Genomic DNA, 19,214 nt, shown 5'->3' on the forward strand with positions numbered 1-19,214 from the left:
AGGGGGCTAGGCCTGTACTGGAATAAGGTCACTCTGTGCTTCACAGTGTGGCAGAATCTAGAATGTCCATTAGCAGGGGAAAATCCTGGGGGGAATCGACATGTGGAATGGACAAAAACCCCATCTGAGTTCTCTCACATTGCCCTTCTCTCCTTGGCAGGCTACAGATTAACATCCACGTTTTGCTCCACATCATCCCATCCTCCGAGGGGGAAGGAAATGGCTGCAATGGAGCTGGCTCAGGTAAGGGATTATCAGGGTGGTGGGTTCTGCTTGGAAGGAGAGGAGCAGTAAATGCATGGGAGGGTGGGAGCTGCTAAAGGTGGTGGGAGGCAGGAAATATCTCGGGTGGAGAAAGGGAGGGGACAGGATGTGAAAAACCTGCTGAGGCTTGTGTAATGTAGGGTGTGATGGGTTGTCACCCCGGGGTGCAGTCTGGGAGGCTTCTGGGAACTGCTGTGCCCTCTAACCCTCAAGCTGGGCTGGCCCTTTTCACACTGCTTTGCTGGAGATTTAGCCTTGTTATCACCCAACAGAACAGCAGGTGGTGCCATGCATCCAACTAAGCTACCTGAGTGCTTTACCTAAGCCACTCAAGGACAGACAGAAGACAACAGCTAATTTCCGAGCCATAAGTGGTAGCAAACAGATCAAAGCAGATTACTTAGCAAATATCAAAAACTCAAACCAAGCCTAGCATACTAGATGAATAGAATTTGAATTAGCAATTTCTCACCCTGAGTGTGATAGAAGCAGTCCACCAAGTTTCCATACACAAGCTAGAAATCCCTTTGCCTTACAGAAGTCTAGGTATATTACATCAATACTATTAGCTGTGACCAAACTTTTGATCTCATCCAATAAGGATATCCAGTTAGTTTGATAGGATCTATTTTCTCTAAACCTTTGTTAATGGATACTAATTATATTACCCTCCTTTAATTCTTTATTAATGAAATCCAGTACTGACTGCTCCGTTATTTTGCTCAGTATTGATGTCAGACTGACACTCTTGTAATTAGCTGCGTCATCTCTTTTATAGTTTTTAAATATTGGCACAGCATTAGCTTTATTCCAGTCTTATGGAATTTCCCCAGTGTTCCAAGTCCTAATTAAAATCAATATTAACAGTCCACCACGCTCCTCCACCAGGTCTTTCAAAACTCTAGTTATCTGGACCCACTGATTTAAACCCATCTAACTTTAATATCCTCTGTTTAACATCCTCGTGAGTTACTTTTGGAATGGAAAGACTGTCGGCTTCAACATCTTATGATATGAGTTACATCATCTGTTTTTATTCAAGGAGAGAAATATTTATTGAACACTTTTACCTCTTCTGCATTATTTTTGATAATTCTGCCATTTCCTTCTAGTAATTTACCACTACCATTGTTAGGATTAATTTTGTACTTAATATACTTTTTAAAACTTCCTTCTTATTTTCATTGGTTGATCCTTGATTTCTGATAGCTTCCCTTACCAACTTTCTACAATTCTTACCTTCTAACTTATTTTCTTTACTATTGACTTCGCCTTTCTTCCATATATTTTATTTGGAGAGTGTTGGGATTCCTACCAGGGAGCTACCAGCAGGGTCCAAAGACAGCCCCATCTTCTATATCAAGCTCTGGCTAGTAGGTATGTGATAAATGTGACAACCCTGCCTCCGTCTGTCAGCTGGGAGACACAAAGTTTCTCTCTTACCACCCTCTGATGCCTCCTGGCTGCTCTAGGCAAGGTGGGGTGGGACTCTGTTAACATGTGCCTCCTGGAGCTTCCATTTACCTGGTGCTGCTGTTCTGTGAATAGTGCGGTTGTGAGTGGGGCTGCAGGTACTGAGTGTTGGACTCTTTCTCTTTCAGGGGCCGGTGACTTTTGAGGAGGTGGCTGTGTATTTTACCAAGGAAGAATGGGCTCTGCTGGACCCTGTTCAGAGATCCCTCTACAGGGATGTCATGCAGGAGAACTATGAGACGGTGGTCTTGCTGGGTAAGGAGGCCTGTCCCCTCGGTTATTAGAAGCTGTGGGGTCTCTAAAGAACCTCAGTAGTAATAACTTTATACTTTATTCGTCATACAAGTTTTGACAAGTTTCCTTGCCTCCCCTTTTTTGCCTTATCTCCTATACACTAGTATCATTTTTGGATATGTGCCTTTTTGGTGCTGTCAGTCATTTTAAAATTGCATTGAATGTATCCTTATTGGCTACATTAGTAACTACATTAATAACTGTAGCTTTCATGCCTTTTCCTCATTTTAAGAGGAAAATATGCCACCTGTAGAATTCTAAATTGAGTAAATAGGTGTATGACTCATGCATAGCTTGTGTGACAGTCTGATGAGCTCATCTTTTGATAGGAGATGCATCTGAAGAAGTGAAGTTTTTTACCCATGAAAGCTGATGCCCAAATAAATTTGTTAGTCTTTAAGGTGTCATCACTGGACTCCTTGTTGTTTTTGATAGGAGAGTGTATAACGTTGACATTCAGGACCCCACGGGTGAAGGGAGAACAGAGCTGAGGAGTAGATAATTCTGGGGTGCCAGGACATGCGGAGGGTGTGTGCAGGATTAGAGCTAAAAAGCAGCAGGGAGGGATGAGGTAGTGAGAGACGAGGAAGGAACACAAGAAGTTCCCAAGGTGGCGGGAGGTGGTGGCAGCTGAGAGTAATGGGATGAAGGGGAGGGGAGTATGGAGGAAGGGCACCCACAAAGTGGGCTGGATGGGTCAGTGGGAGGGAGGAGAGGTTTAGGGATCTGGAGCTGTGGGGGATCCCAGATCTTTACCCTGAATCCCTACCAAAGCTTTAGCACCTACACTCCAGTTTTATTTCTGTTCGGTTTTGCTTCATTATACATTTTTTCCCCAAATATTATTATTTTAACTCTTGACCTCCCTCTCTCACTCATTACCCCCCTCCACATGTAACCTCCCCAACTCTATGCACAGCGACCCTGGTCACCAATCCGGAGTCCTTGCTGCATTCCTCCCTCCCATAGCGGGGCCGCTACCCAGACACAAATGTTGATGATGTCACAGGGTCCTAGTGTAGCCTGTACAATTTTTACACCTATAAGATTACGTATTGTGGTACAGCTTGCCCTTGTACATGGCTACTCAAAATTAATTGAGAAGATGAAATTTGGTGAAATACACAGAAACTTGATTTAATACAGACAGTTATAATTGAAATCATAGGCATGGCTCAATACACATAAGGATTAGACTAAGATAAGTATAGTTAAGAGGGTCTTGCACTGTGCATACTTACAAGTTATGTATACCATTGGAAACAAAGATCAAGGGGCAAGGGAAACCATCAGAAGGGATGCCCTGCTTCACTTTACGCTGTCTCAGGGACCTGACAAAATGAAAAAATGGTCACTAGGAAAGGTAATTTATCCATTTTATTATGGTAATAGGATGGCCTTATACCATATCTGCTCCTTTACTCTGATTACAGTAATGTCAATAGCTGCCCCAACCCATATGTGGCCTTTGGGAGTCCATAATTAAGCATCAAGCAGTAATACTCATGATTTACATCACTTATATATTAGTAATTCCAATATATGAATGTGGTCCAACTGCTGAGATATTGCATAGCAACCTAATTGCTAAAGCCTGCCCCAAACTTCCTTCTTTCAGAATCCTGTGGCGTATTGCACCTGTTTGTGGTTACTCGTTAGTCTCTCAAAATGAGGGTGCAAAATAACTGACCTGGGATTCTCTCCTTAGACCTATTCAGGTAAATCCTAGACTTCAGCATAACTACTCCCACAAAGGCTCCACCTAATATAAGGCCCTGAACTGTAGCAAGCTTTGGCTACATTTATACTACCACAGTCAGTTTACCTACGCTGTGCAACTCCAGCTACATGAATAAAGTAGCTGGAGTCAGCATAACTTAGGTAGAGTTACCACAGGGTGTACGCTGCAGGGGGTTGACTTACTTTACTCTTCTCATCTGGGTAGAGTACAGGGGTCGACTGGAGAGCGATCTGCAGTCGATTTAGCGGGTGTTTACTACACCCGCTAAATCAACCACAGGTGGATCGATCTCAGAGTGTCAATCCCGGCTGTAGTTAGACCTGCCCTTAATAACCCATTTATTTCTGATCACCTCCTTGCCCCTCTATGCATGTTCCAAGCTAATAAGCAATACTCTGATAATGACATTTTACCTCTAGCGAGTATAAAATTGCCCACAAGACATGGTGGTCATAGACGATAAAATCAGGTCAGGGCCAACAGGAGTGAGAGTTTGGAGAGTTTTGTCCCCCCTCTCCACATCTGCAGCAGCCACAATCTGTCTTCTCTCCAGGTTCCTGGATCTTTGAGCCTGTCCCTCCTGAGGTTGCGTGGCCCAGTTCTTGTTTCTTACAGTCTCCTTTTCTGGAAGAATTAGAGGCTGTTGTTCCTGAATTTTAGTGTTTAATTCCCCAGCCTTCTCCACACAGTGAGGGAGTTTAATTCTCCCTCCCATTACACCTGAGTCACTAGATTTCCTAATTCCTCAAAATGTGCTTTTGCGATGTCACAGTTCTTGGGTGGCTAAGCCTTTGACCTGCCTTCATGGTCTGCTCAAGGAATGGCCCCTCAGGTATCAGGCCTCTAGCCAGCCCCTCTCTATGGGTAGGGACGTAGATGCCTCTCCTTTTTGACCAGGATTTGAGGATTGCAGCTTGTCTTCCACTGTGTTCACTGGATTAACATCCAGTTCCTATGCTTTGTTTTCCCTCCAAGGGCTGTGAGCAGTGTGTGTGTGATAGAGGTGGGAATTTTGGTGATACTTGTATGATGTCAATACACACCTCAGTTTCCCTCTGTGATTGGTATTGCTATGACCATAACGAGCAGGAGACGAGGTGTTTTGTCATGTATCTGTCATGGGGTGATATGAATGGGTCACTAAGGACTGGCTGGAGCCAATCTACAATGGAATACCCGACAGAGACAAGGGAATAATTGTGACCTGTCCATGGGAGTATCTCCACTTGGCTGAGTGAAGCATACATGGACTCGTTATGTTTTTGGGAGCAGGAAGAACTGGGCTCGCAGACGCAGGGAGCTCTACTGGAGTGAAGACAAATGAACAGTCACAGTGAAAGGAAACCAAAGCGTTTTCTACAGCAGCATGGATCAAGGGCATTGGCCAGTATGGACTATATTGTCTTCTTCACTTCTCTGTCCTAATCTAAGGACTTTCCAATGCTGTGTTTTAGTTGACTAATAAACCCTGCTATGTTTTAAAAGTCTGCCCAGTGTCACAGCAAAAACTTGCTCTGTGCATTGACTGAGGAACAGTCTCTGAACAGGAGTGTCGTTCAGCTGGACCTGCTGGCAGAGCTCGCAGGTTGAAATAAGAGCATTGAAGCCAGAGGCTCAATCTCAAGAGTTGAAGCTACATGGCCTATCCTTGTGGAAGAGTGGGACCCCTTGGGGGTCTAGTGCACTCAAGGGGCACTTCCCAAGGACTGTTTAAAAGCCAGGGCATTGCACAGATCCTATGGATCCATGACAGTGTCAGTGTGCCTTCTGGGGAAAAGATATAAAACAAGAAAAGCATCTAAATGCATATTTACCATCGCGCTCTCATCAGTCATCTTGGGACTCACTGATTGTTTCCAAAATGTATTAAAGCCTTCCTTAAAAGCTTACATCTTGGTTATCAGGTCATGTCAGTTTGTAGCCCCAAAAGACCCCCCTCAGTCAGCTCAAACTCAGCTGTTTCTCCCCAAAATGTCTGTCTTCTTCAGTGTCCTGAAAGAGGTAAAATCAGTCCCTGCCCCTTTCTTCATGGGGCAAAGTTCAAAAGAGGGAGATCTGCATAACCAGCTTTAGGATCTGGCATCATCACCCCTTAGTGACACCAGATTGCACAGGAAACCCATCCCGCAGCCCTCCCTGGTATTATCTGGCCCATCTCAGCATCATAGTCTGTGAAGTATTCATGCTTTCAAGGGCTGGCTCAAATATACAGATAACAGTCATAACTAGGGCCAGTGTTTGCTGGCAATGAAAACAGAGTAATTGACAAATATGAGCAATATGTTATCCTTTACAGGATGAAAGTGCATTGCGGGGAGGGGACAGGAGCCAGCTGTGTGGGGGAGGTGGGGCCCAGACACTGGACATTGAGAGCTTAGAGCCAGCTGTGTGCTGGGGATACTGGGCATGAACCAGCTGTGTGCAGGGGAGATGAGCAGGGGAGAAGTGCTGTGAACGCAGCCGAGAGCCGGTGAGAGGGCCGTCTGCTCCTCAGCATGATGAGGGAATCTGACGTCCCACTGCAAAGGGCCCCGCCTACCCAGGGGAATCTTCATGGTGGTTTTGCTGAGCCCAGACTTGTATGAAGAGGGAAGAAATTGGCAGCAAGTCTCAACTGCAGCAAGCCTCTGCCTTGAACCCTGGGGAGGAGTCAGGTGTCTCTGGGCAGAAATCTGTGGGGTTCTGACCCTGCATGCCCCCCCCCACCCTCTGATCAGAAATTCCAGACCTGAAGGGTGATTCCAGAAATTAAGAGTAATTTGGGGGGGGAAATGCAGTGTCAGTGGCAATTTCTGGAAAACACTGGCCCTAGTCATAACATTAAATATGATAGTCTCAAGATGTATGCCTGTGTTCATCAGATCTGTCACTCTGCCTTCACATAGTTCACTCTGCTGGTGGGTTGTACCCCTTCCTCCATTCTGTGTCTGTCTTGTCTATTTAGATTGTAAATTTTTTAGGGCATGGGGCATCTACTATTCTCACTTTGTACTTTGCCTAGCACAACAGAGACCCACTGTTAGTTGGCCCTTAGGCACTAAGGTAATGCATATGATTTATAATAATAATAACTCTCCTGCCACTTTGAACCAAGGAAGTTGGCCTTGTGATGTTACTGCTTAAAAATGAGCTGGGGTTAAAACCATGGAATATTCTTTGTGACAAGTATCCCACAAATTCCACTGACCTCCCTTGTTTTCTTTGCCTGCAGTAGGGTTTCCAGTTTCCAAACCTGATGTGCTCTCACAGCTGGAACGAGGGGAAGAGCCATGGATCCCAGTCCTCCATGGCTCTGAGAAAAAAGTGCTCCTGAGAGCTGCCTGCACAGGTGAGGAATTGGTCAAACCAAGTCAAAAACTATCTGTGAACAAAGAAAACATTTGGGATGCCCTACAAAGACCTTGTGAGCTTGCCAAGATCAAGATTGTTCCCTGCAGATGTGGAATCATTACGCAGATGTCACTCTTGGCTTCCCCCCTACCCTGACTGACAACTGGCAGCAGGTCCCTCCCCAATCTCGCTTTCCCCTGAGAGTTATGGTGCAATGAGGACCCAGAACTGATCCCTTCCCCTCTCTCCTCTGGGGAAAGATTTGGGGATAATCAGCTCCTGATAGGTTTGATCTCTCCCGCACATATTTTGGTTTGTTCATCCCTTTTTCCATTCCCCTCTCTGAGATTTCCTTTCTCTCCGGTGCAGGGAATGACCTGTGTCTGGATTCTCTCTGTCTCCCATCAGGTGTTGGGATGGTGAGTGAGAACGAGGAGAAACCCCAGCAGGAAGATGCTGAGCAAGTATTATCCCATGGGATGTTATCAGGAAGATCAAAAGGGAATGATTCCAGGAGTTGTGCACTCCCAGAAAAAGCAAAAGCCTGTGATAGTCAGCACAGGCCAGCGGAAAACTTCAGTAGCCACTCAGACCTTATTACAAGCGAGAGAATCAACTTGGAAGAAACACACTACACATGCCATGAGCGTGGGAAAAGCTTAAATCAGAGCTCACACCTTATCAAACATCAGAGAATCCACATGGGTGAGAAACCTTATGGATGCGCTGAGTGTGGGAAACACTTCAGTCGGAGATCAAACCTTATCAGACATAGGAGAATCCACACGGGTGAGAAACCTTATGAATGCCATGAGTGCGGGAAAAGCTTTAGTCTGCACTCACACGTTATCAGACATAGGAGAATCCACACAGGAGAGAAACCCTACACGTGCTCTGAGTGCGGGAAACGCTTCAATCAGAGCTCACACCTTGTCAGACATTGGAGAATGCACACAGGTGAGAAACCTTATGGATGCTCTGAGTTTGGGAAAAGCTTCAATCAGAGCTCAAGCCTTATTATACAACAGAAAATACACACAGGAGAGAAACCCTACATGTGCTCTGAGTGTGGGAAATGCTTCAGTTATAGCTCAGCCTTCATCTCACATCAGCGAATCCACATAAGAGAGATGCCCTACACATGCTTTGAGTGTGGGAAAAGCTTCGGTTATAGCTCACACCTTACCATACATCAGAGAATCCACATGGGTGAGAAACCTTATGGATGCTCTGAGTCTGGGAAAAACTTCAATCAGAGCTCAAGCCTTATTAAACATTAGAAAATCCACATGACAGAGAACTATAATAAATGCCTTGACTAGGGCTGGCCAAAGATTTTTTTTTAATGACATTTGTTAATTCCCACCTAGTGATCTTTGCACCATCTTCACTGTGGTCTCTCAACTCCCCCAGATGAGTTGCCTGCTTCTGCCTTTTACAGCTCACCCTTCTTTGGGGTCAGTCCTTTGATCTTTTCAATCAACTCCTTTGAGTTGTAGGAGCATGTGTCCCTCCTGCCAGGAATGTTCATCAGCTCCAGGTGGGGGAGGGAGGAAAATATGCTGCCTGTAGAATTCTAAATTGTGTAAATAGGTGTATGATTCATGCATGGCTTGTGTGACAGCAGATTAGCTCTTTTGATAGGAGAGTGTATAATGTTGCCATTCAGGACCCCATGGGTGAAGGGAGAACAGAGCTGTGGGAGGGGAGGAGAAGCAGGAGGGGATAATTCTGGAGTGCCAGGACATGGGGAGGGTGTATGCAGGGTTATAACTTAGAACTAAGGGGGTGGGGGATAGCTCAGTGCTTTGAGCATTGGCCTCCTAAACCCAGGATTGTAAGTTCAATACTTGAGTGAGTCACTTAGGGATCTGGGGCAAAATTAGTACTTGGCCCTGCTAGTGAAGGTAGGGGACTGGACTTGATGACCTTCCAGTTCTAGGAGATAGGATATCTCCTTTTAAAAAAAAAAAAAAAAAAAAAAAAACAACCCAGCAGGGAGGGATGAGGTAGTGAGAGACAAGGAGAGAATACAAGAAGCTGCCAAGGTACCAAGGGGTGGTGAGGGCTGAGAGTAATGGGTGGAAGGGGAGAGGAGTGTGGAGGAACAGCACCCAGAAAGTGGGCTGGGTGGGTCAGTGGGGGGGAGGAGAGGTTTGGGGATCTAGAGCTGTGGGGGATCCCAGACCTTTAACTCCAAATCCCTGCCAAAGCCTTGTTGCTTTAGAGCCTACACTCCAGTTCAATTTATGTTCAGTTTCAGTTCATTATACATTTCCCCCCAAATATTATCTTAACTCTTGACCTCCCTCTCCCACTCATTACCCCCTCCTCATATAACCTCCCCATCTCTATGCACAGCGACCCTGGCCACCAATCCTGAGTCCTTGCTGCATTCCTCCCTCCCATAGCAGGGCCACTACCAGGGCACAAATGGGCACTTTGTTGATGATGTCACAGGGTGGTAATGTAGCCTGTAAAATTTTTACACCTATATGATTACGTATTCCAAAGGCCTTCACATCAGTTGGGCTTATCTCTATACACCAATACAGTCTGTTCCCCAGTGTTCCCTTCCCTGCTCTGATGCTGCAGAGCATTTACCCCGTGTCCCCCTTCCCAGCTCTGAGGCCGCAGAGCCTTGCCTGTATCCCTTTTCCCGTTCCCCCCACTTAACAAATATTCGACATTGGTGGGGCCTCATATGCAGTACTGTGTCCAGTTTTGGGCCCCACACTACAGGAAGGATGTGGAAAAATTGGAAAGCGTCCAGTGGAGGGCAACAAAAATGATTAGGGGACTGGAATACATGACTTCTGAGGGGACTGGGATTATTTAAGTCTGCAGAAGAGAAGGATGAGGGGGGATTTGATAGCTACTTTCAACTACCTGAAGGGGGTTTCCAAAGAGGATGGATCTAGACTGTTCTCAGTGGTAGCAGATGACAGAACAAGGAGTAATGGTGTCAAGTTGCAGTGGGAGAGGTTTAGGTTGGATATTAGGAAACACTATTTCACTAGGAGGGTGGTGAAGCACTGGAATGCGTTACCTAGGGAGGTGGTGGAATCTCCTTCCCTAGAGGTTCTTAAGGTCAGGCTTGACAAAGTCCTGGCTGGGATGATTTAGTTGGATATTGGTCCTGCTTTGAGCAGGGGTTTGGACGAGATGACCTCCTGAGGTCCTTTCCAACCCTGATATTCTATTATTCTAATTTCCTTTCCCCTCTCCTGTTTGACCCTGTTTATAGAGTAATATTCTCAGCTATACCTTAACCAATCATTGTACTGAAATGTAACTAACCAATTCTAACATATTGTAACATAATTCTCTAACCAATTATATCCCACTACCCTAATTAACTTACACCTAGCAAAATTTATTATACAGCAGAGAGAAACAATTAGAGAACCAGACTGATTAACAATGAAAAGTGGTGGCCATAAAGATAAAACAATACAGAAATGAGGTTTCACAACCACAACTATTGATAAGTACTTTCTTGCCAGGCAGGATGCTATCAAACTAAGTTTTCTTTAACCATCTTAAGATCTGTTTCTTTATCTGGTGGTAATGGGCGCTGTACGGACAAGACCGTCTTCCTAACAGCCCAATACCACCTTATTTCAGTGTGATTGGTTTGGGATACGAGGATGTGACCCTACGCTTCCCAGCTAATGGCTTCCCCTGCTGCTTAGCTAAAGGCCTTAGCCTAAGAACAAGGTCTCAGACTCTCCTAGTGAGACAAGGCCCAGACACAGGCAGACTGTGATTTTGATTCTTTGTTTTTATACCCCTATAACTAGCTAAGTGATAAAAACACACCTAAGTTCTTAAAGTATAGGCTTTACAGGCAGGCCTGAACATCTATATTCTAACAGTGGGTTCTACCCCTTCCCCCATTCTGTGTCTGTCTTGTCTATTTAGATTGTAAATTATTCAAGGCATGGGCCATCTATTATTCTTTGTACTTTGCCTAGCACAATGGAGACCCACTGAAGGGTGATATGTCTTGTCTATTTAGATTGTAAATTGTTTTAGGGCATGGGGCATCTACTATTCTCTCTTTGTACTTTGCCTAGCACAACAGAGACCCACTGTTAGTTGGCCCTTAGGCAGTAAGGTAATGCATATAATTTATAATAATAATAACTCTTCTGCCACTTTGAGCCAAGGAAGATGGCCTTGGAATGTTACTTCTTTAAAATGAGCTGGGGTTAAAACCATGGAATATTCTTTGTGACAATTATCCCACAAATTCCACTGACCTCCCCTGTTTTCTTTGCCTGCAGTAGGGTTTCCAGTTTCCAAACCTGATGTGATCTCACAGATGGAACGAGCGGAAGAGCCGTGGATCCCGGACCTCCAGGGCGCTGAGAAAGAAATTCTCCCGAGAGCTGCCTGCACAGGTGAGGAATTGGTTAAGCTAACTCAAAAACTGTTTGGGAATGCAGGAAACATTTAGGATGCCCTACAAAGACCCTGTGAGCTCTCCAAGTTCAGGATTGTTCCCTGCAGATGTGGAATCATTTTGGCAGATGTCACTCATGGCTTCCCTCGTATTCTGACTGACAAATGGCAGGAGGTCCCACCCCGATCTCACTTTGCCCATTAGTGTTCTGGTGAGATGCGGACCAAAACTGATGCCTTCCTCTTTCCTCTGTGGAAGGGTTTGTGGAAAATCAGCTCCTGATAGGTTTGATCTCTCGCACACACATTTTTGGTTTGTTCATCCCTTTTTCCATTCCTCTCTCTGAGATTTCCTTTCTTTCTGGCGCAGGGAGTGACCTATGTCTGGATTCTCTCTGTCTCCCATCAGGTGATGGGATGGTGAGTGAGAATGAGGAGGAGAAACCCCAGCAGGAAGATGCTGAGCAAGTAGAACCACATGGAACGTTATCAGGAAGATCCAAAGGGAATATTTCCGGGAGTTGTGCACTCCAAGCAAAAGCAAATTCTTGTGAGACTCAAGAGAGGCCAGAGGAAAACTTCAGTAGCCACTCAGACCTTATAACATGTGACACAATCAACTTGGAAGGGAGACGCTACACGTGCCATGAATGCCGGAAAAGCTTCAATCGGAGCTCTGCCCTTATCACACATCAGAGAATCCACATAGGGGAGTTGCCCTACACATGCTCTGAGTGTGGGAAAAGCTTCAATAGGAACTCAAACCTTATCAGACATCAACGAATCCACATAGGAGAGACGCCCTACACATGCTCTGAGTGTGGGAAAATGTTCAATAGGAGTTCACACCTTATCAGACATCAGAGAATCCACACAGGAGAGAAGCCCTACACATGCTCTGTGTGTGGAAAAAGCTTCAATGAATGCTCACACCTTATCAGACACCGGAGAATCCACACAGGAGAGAAGCCCTACACATGCTCTGTGTGTGGGAAAAGTTTCAATCGGAGCTCACACCTTATCACACATCGTAGAATCCACACAGGAGAGACGCACTACATATGCTCTGAGTGTGGGAAAAGCTTCAATCACATCTCTGCCCTGATCACACATCAGAGAATCCACACAGGAGAGACGCCCTACACATGCTCTGAGGGCAGGTAAAGCTTCAGTTGGAGCTCACACCTTATCAGACATCAGCAAATCCACACAGGAGAGATCCCCTACACATGCTCTGAATGTCGGAAAAGCTTCAATTTTACCTCTGACCTGATTATACATTGGAGAATCCACATGTGTGAGAAAACTTATGGATGCTTGGAGTGTGGGAAAAGCTTCAAAAAGAGCTCACATCTTATTAGACATCAGGAAATCCACATGAGAGAACTGTAACACATGCCTTGATTAGGGCTGGGCAAAGATTTTTTTTAAAAAATAATCACATTTGCTAATTCTCACATAGTGATCTGTGCACCATCTTCACTGTGGTCTTTAAGGTCCACCACATGAGTTGCTTCCTTCTGCCTTTTGCAGCTCACCCTTCTTTGGGGTCAGTCCTCTGATCTTTTCTATCAGCTGCTTTCCTTTTGAGTTATAGGAGTGTGTGTCCCTCCAGCTAGGAATGTTCATCAGCTCCCAGAGGGAGAGAGAAGTTTGATCCCAATAAGGTACACTGAGGCAAAAACTACCTGTGCCTTACATCCACTAGGACTGTACATGGCGTTGGCTGCTCAAGTTAGTGATCTTGGTGTAAAAAGACAATTATCGTTGTAGAGCAGATGCAGCCCAGGTGCAGTGGTTAGCATTAGCTTTCCCCTTGACCTGACCTAAACTCCATCACTTTTCCTAGTCTAAACAAACTCTGAGCATCACAGTTATACTGTTCCCCCATTTCAAAGCAATTCTTAGTCATCAAGTTCCCCCTTAAGGAACAAATTGTTTCATTCCCAGTTGCTCTGATGTTGCTTCAGGTTGTGCTGGAAAGCAGATATTTTTACTTCCATTTTCCTCACTTAAAATATATTGAACTATAAGAAAGAGCAGGAACAAGACAGGGATAGGGGAAAATGTCATTTCACCCTCGGTAAGAACAGAAGAAGATAGGGTAAGTCAGAGGGATTCCCTTATTCCCTATCACCATTCCAATCCCCCTGTTGTTCAATTGGTTAGGTCAATATTTTTTCTAACAGGCTGGCAAGAGTATTCCCTAGTAAATGATTTGTAACTAAGCAAAATACCCATGCATTTGGCTCCTAAAGCAGTTGTGGCCCAGGCCCTGCAGGAGGTCGCTCCTGAAGATAACTCATTCCTAATCAGATGCATGTTGTCTATTATTTGGGAAATGCAATCCCTATCTAGGTAGGGATGGGAAAAAATGGAAGTGACATTTCTCTTCAGCTCACCCCTGGGAGATGCTGCAAATGTGTAGGAAATGAAAGCCATGTTGAATATGATATAGCTGCAGAAAGATACCCCTTTTTAATAGATACCTAACATTTGTTGTCTTACAGGGATTCTAAGCAGCACCTGAATTTAGTCCCTAATTTAAATCTGTGCCACCAGATTAAAGAAATAAAAGGGCATATTTGGGGGAGTTATACCTCACTATCGCTACTGATATGTTGTGTGGTTGGTGAAGAATTCTGCACCAGAGAAGTGTAAAATTACTCTAAGGCCTTGGCTACACTTGCGAGTTGCAGCGCTGTAAAGCCGCCCCCAGCGCTGTAACTCACTCCCCGTCCACACTGGCAAGGCATTTGCAGCGCTGTATCTCCTTTGTTGCAGCGTTGCATGTACTCCACCTCTCCGAGAGGAATAGCAAGTGCAGCGCTGCGGCGCCAGTGTGGCCACCCAATGCGCTGTGAATGGCCTCCAGAATTATTCGACAGTATCTCACAATGCCTGTTCTATACACTCTGGTCATCAGTTCAAACTCTACTGCCCTGGCCTCAGGTAACCAACCATGTGACCGACCCTTTACATTCCCCAGGAATTTTAAAAATCCCCTTCCTGTTTGCTCAGCCCGGCGTGGCATGGAGTGCTATCAGCGAATCTTTCCAGGTGACCATGCCTCCACGCACCAAGCGAGCCCCAGCATGGAGCAATGGCGAGTTGCTGGACCTCATCAGTGTTTGGGGGGAGGAAGCTGTCCAGTCCCAGCTGCGCTCCAGCCATAGGAATTACGATACCTTCGGGAAGGTATCAAAGGACATGATGGAAAGGGGCCATGACCGGGATGCCCTGCAGTGCAGGATTAAAGTCAAGGAGCTGCGGAGTGCCTACCGCAAAGCCCGCGACGCAAATGGCTGCTCGGGTGCTCCCCCTGCGACCTGCAGATTCTACAAGGAGCTGGATGCGATACTTGGGGTAAACCCCACCTCCACTCTGAGCACCACCATGGACACTTCAGAGCTGGTGTCGGGGGGGAGGAGGAGGAGGAGGAGGAAAACGGGAGTGATGGTGTTGGGCCGGATGGAGACACCCCGGAATCCCTGGAGCCATGCAGCCAGGAGCTCTTCTCGAGCCAGGAGGATGGTAACCAGTCGCAGCGGCCGGTACTTGGTGGAGGACAAACAGAAGAACAGGTTCCCGGTAAGTGGGGTTTTTTTTTCGGGAAGGAATTTTTTCGGTGCGGGCTCTTTGGGAGAGGAGGGTTAAGCATGCATGCCTAGATGCGGTATAGTGCATTGATGTGGTTTATCACATCACGGTAATCAGCCTCAGTAAACTCTTCGAATGTCTCATCCAGAACGCGTGCAATGCGCTTGCGCAGGTTTATAGGGAGAGCCACCGTGGTCCTTGTCCCAGCCAGGCTAATGTGTCCGCACCACTGTGCCGCGAGGGGTGGGGGGACCATTGCTGCACACAGGCAAGCTGCATATGGGCCAAGGCAGAAGCCGCATTGCAGTAGAAGACCCTCCCTTGCTTCCCAGGTCACCCTCAGCAGTGAGATATCATCCAGGACGAACTCCTGTTGAAAATGTTGGGACAGTGTTCAGTGTAGGTGCCCCCTGAAGCTGTTGGCTCTCCCCAAGGCACAGAAACCCAGAGGACAATGCAGCCCTCAAACAATCAGTCCCCATTACTCACCATTTTGAGGCTCCCGTGGGATATGTGTGCTCTGTTTCGGACAGGAAAATTATGCTATTGTGTAGACCCTGTGTGTTTTCTACTCCTTAAGTGCGGGGGGAATCATTACTCTGTCTGGTATAAACAATGCTGCCTCTGTTAAATGTTACGTTTTGCCTATACAGCTGCATCAACCTTGAGACCTCAGCCGTCCCTCTTATCACCTGCTCAGAGACTGCAAAGACTCAGGAAGAGACCGCGAAAAAGCAAAGAAGACATGCTGCAAGAAGTGATGCGGCAATCTATTAAAGAGAACGAGAAGGCACAGGACTGGAGGGAGAAAGAAAGCAGGATCCACCAGGAAAACGCAGCGCACCAGCGGCAAAGCACCGTGGACCAGCAGCAAAGCACTGATAGGCTCATCAGCATCCTGGAGCGCCAAGCAGATGCTATCCAGGAGCTGGTAGCCATGCAGAAAGAGGAGCAGTACTGAAAACGCAAACGCCACCCACCCCCTACAGCCCTTGTCCCAAAATTCTTTCCGTTATGCCCCACTGTCACCTCCAACCCACTTTCCCCAACTTCCGTGTTCTTCACGCCACCCGCTGCCTCCAACATCAGTATCTTCACCACCCAACCCTGAAGACCATGACCCTTACCCTCTGCACTCAACCTCCATCACCATGCAGTATAGCCATCCTGAAGTGCAGCACTCACTGCACAGCACACCAGACAGGACATACACGAATCTGTGATTGCACTGTTCCCCACTCCATCCCCTTTTTTCTTTTCAATAAATGGATTCTTTGGCTTTGAAAACATTCTTCATTATTGCATAAAGTAAAAGACTCCTTAGCCCAGGAAATAAACAGGCACTGCAAGTCTGCTTGTCTGCTATGCAGACACTGATTCCTAAAGATTGGAACTACTGCACTTCACTCCCGTGCAGGGCACCAGATATCACTGCTGGTTTTCAGCCTCAAATTGCTCCCTCAAGGCATCCCTAATCCTTGCAGCCCCACGCTGGGCCCCTGTAATAGCCCTGCTTTCTGGCTGTGCAAATTCATCCTCCAGGTGTTGAACCTCGGAGATCCATGCCTGAGTGAAGCTTTCACCCCTCCCTTCACAAATATTATGGAGGGCACAGCACGCGGCTATAACCGCGGGGATGCTGCTTTCGGCCAAGTCCAGCTTCCCATACAGAGATCGTCAGTGGGCCTTTAAACAGCCAAAGGCACACTCCACAGTCATTCGGCACCGGCTCAGCCTGTAGTTGAACCATTCCTTGCTGCTGTCAAGGCTCCCTGTGTAGGGTTTCCTGAGCCACGGCATTAATGGGTAAGTGGGATCTCCAAGGATCACAATGGGCATTTCAACTTCCGCTACCGTGATCTTCTGCTCTGGGAAAAAAGTCCCGGCCTGCATCTTCCTGAACAGCCAAGTGTTCCGAAAGATGCGTGCGTCATGCACCTTTCCAGGCCAGCCTGTGTTAATGTCAATGAAATGCCTACGGTGATCCACAAACGCCTGGAGAACTATAGAGAAATACCCCTTCTGATTAACGTACTCGGATCCTAGGTGGGGTGGTGCCAGAATAGGAATGTGCATCCCATCTATTGCCCCTCCACAGTTAGGGAACCCCATTTGTGCAAATCCATCCACTATTTCCTGCATGTTACCCAGAGTCACGGTTCTTCTGTGTAGGATGCGATTAATGGCCTTGCAAACTTACATCAACACGATTCCAATGGTCGACTTTCCCACTTCAAACTGGTTTGCGACTGACCGGTAGCTGTCTGGAGTTGCCATCTTTCAGATTGCAACAGCCACCTGCTTCTCCACTGGCAGGGCAGCTCTCAATCTCATGTCCTTGCGCCGCAGGGTGGGGGCAAGCGCCTCACACAGTCCCATGAAAGTGGTTTTTCTCATCCGAAAGTTCTGCAGCCACTGCTCGTCATCCCAGACTTCCATGACGATGTGATCCAACCACTTGGTGCTTGTTTCCCGAACCCAAAAGCGGCCTTCCATGGTGCTAAGCATGTCCGTGAATGCCACAAGCAATTTCGTGTCGTACGCATTATGCGTCTCGATAGCATCGTCGGAATCCTCACCCTCACTCTCACTGTCACTTTGGATCTTAAGGAATAGTTCGATAGCCAAACGTGACGTGCTGGCGAGACTCGTCCGCATATGCCTCAGCAGTTCGGACTCCATTTCCCGCAGACAGATCGCGCTGCACAGAAACCATTGAAAGATGGCGCCAAAGGTGGACAGAAACAAAGGGATTTCTGGGATGCGACGCGATGCATCATGGGGCATTGGGACAGGACCCAGAATCCCCCGCACCCACGCCCCCTTCCCACAACCCACGGCGCCAGAATGGGAAAAGGTGCTCTGTGGGATAGCTGCCCATAATGCACCGCTCCCAATAGCGCTGCAATTGCCGCAAATGTGGCCACGATAGTGCGCTGGGCAGCTGTCAGTGTGGACAGACGGCAGCGCTCTCCCTACTCAGCGGCACGAAGTCAGGTTTAACTCACAGCGCTGTACATCTGCAAGTGTAGCCAAGGCCTTAGTAAGGTCAAAGATTTGACAAGAAGTCAGGTAGAAATTGCAGGAACTAGTGGTTGATTTTCACCCCAGAGATGGAAGCTATGGTGACCTGTGGCCCAGGTAAACTATTTTTAGAACCTTGCTCCCTTAAGTGGCATTGGTCACACTCCTAAAGGATGCCATGATTAAATTGGGCACAACTGCCTTTTACAATTTGGATCCAAAGTTTCATGAAGCACAGAGAGAAACAGCTGATTCCCTCATAGCCATTCCATGCCTATGAGTCCCAATCTGTCTGCCTTGTTGGACAAGAAGCATTTCCATGCTGGGCAAATGATTGTAGCCAGTCTGGGAATGTATCAGATTCCAAGTTCAGACTGCAGGATACATGAATAATGCTAAGTCCAGAGTCTGTGGTTTGGTCTCTTAGATTTGCTATTAAGTCTAATGCATTTGTATCAGTTCTCCTCCTGCTGTTACTTTGAAGGATTAGAAAGTGTGAAAATAGAGCACAGGTGGTTTTTCTCATGATGCAGCCTTCCCACGTAGTTTGAGACCCCTTCCACCCACACTTCTGGGAGAAGACCCGGGGAGAAATGAACTCACAGAAATGGAAGCCTCCTAGGTTATTATAGAATGTGACTTCACACAAAGCTGACTGGGTGGAAATGGGAATTAAGAGAAAACTGCCCTATCAGTTTATATTTTGTAATCATTGAATAAGTTGTTACCAGCAACAATGAAATTAAACATGAAGTTAATTAGTGTCACAGAAGAGGTTGATGATGTGTTGCAATATAATTCAGGTTTTCTTCTATTTCTCTCCCTGCCGCCTCCTACTACATAGGAAATGGTGGATAATCCTGAAATTAAAACCTCACTCCAAAGGAATTAGATTGGAGGAATATGTGAGAGAAATAGCCTGTATGAGAATAGAGACCCAGTATAGACTGTAATTATTTTTATTTAAAATGGAATTTATTTTGATAAATTTTAAATCTTCTGTTAGGAGGAAAATTACTTGACACAAGATTTGGAACCTTTTAACCAGTTAGAAGGTAACAGCCACAGAGTTCTCCAGGTC

At 46.4% G+C, this 19,214-nt stretch overlaps 2 protein-coding genes across 2 annotated transcripts in view; one reads left to right on the top strand and one right to left on the bottom strand.

Annotated features, from left to right (window-relative positions):
• Nucleotides 1-16,396, top strand: part of LOC101946821 (zinc finger protein 773-like) — a 36,980-nt gene extending 20,584 nt beyond the window's left edge. The window contains exons 3-9 of the mRNA XM_042859537.2: nucleotides 161-243; nucleotides 1,866-1,992; nucleotides 6,984-7,100; nucleotides 7,472-8,059; nucleotides 11,392-11,508; nucleotides 11,880-15,100; nucleotides 15,763-16,396. Of these exons, the coding sequence (XP_042715471.2) occupies nucleotides 220-243; nucleotides 1,866-1,992; nucleotides 6,984-7,100; nucleotides 7,472-8,059; nucleotides 11,392-11,508; nucleotides 11,880-12,673 (1,767 nt within the window). The 5' untranslated portion in view covers nucleotides 161-219 and the 3' untranslated portion in view covers nucleotides 12,674-15,100; nucleotides 15,763-16,396. The remainder of the gene's footprint in view (nucleotides 1-160; nucleotides 244-1,865; nucleotides 1,993-6,983; nucleotides 7,101-7,471; nucleotides 8,060-11,391; nucleotides 11,509-11,879; nucleotides 15,101-15,762) is intronic.
• LOC101944793 (zinc finger protein 3-like) overlaps nucleotides 1-19,214 on the bottom strand; it is a 439,596-nt gene that overhangs the window by 316,595 nt on the left and 103,787 nt on the right. The gene's annotated exons all lie outside the window — the stretch shown is intronic.

The sequence above is a fragment of the Chrysemys picta genome, chromosome 16 (genome assembly GCF_011386835.1).
Source record: "Chrysemys picta bellii isolate R12L10 chromosome 16, ASM1138683v2, whole genome shotgun sequence".
Lineage (NCBI taxonomy): Eukaryota > Metazoa > Chordata > Testudines > Emydidae > Chrysemys > Chrysemys picta.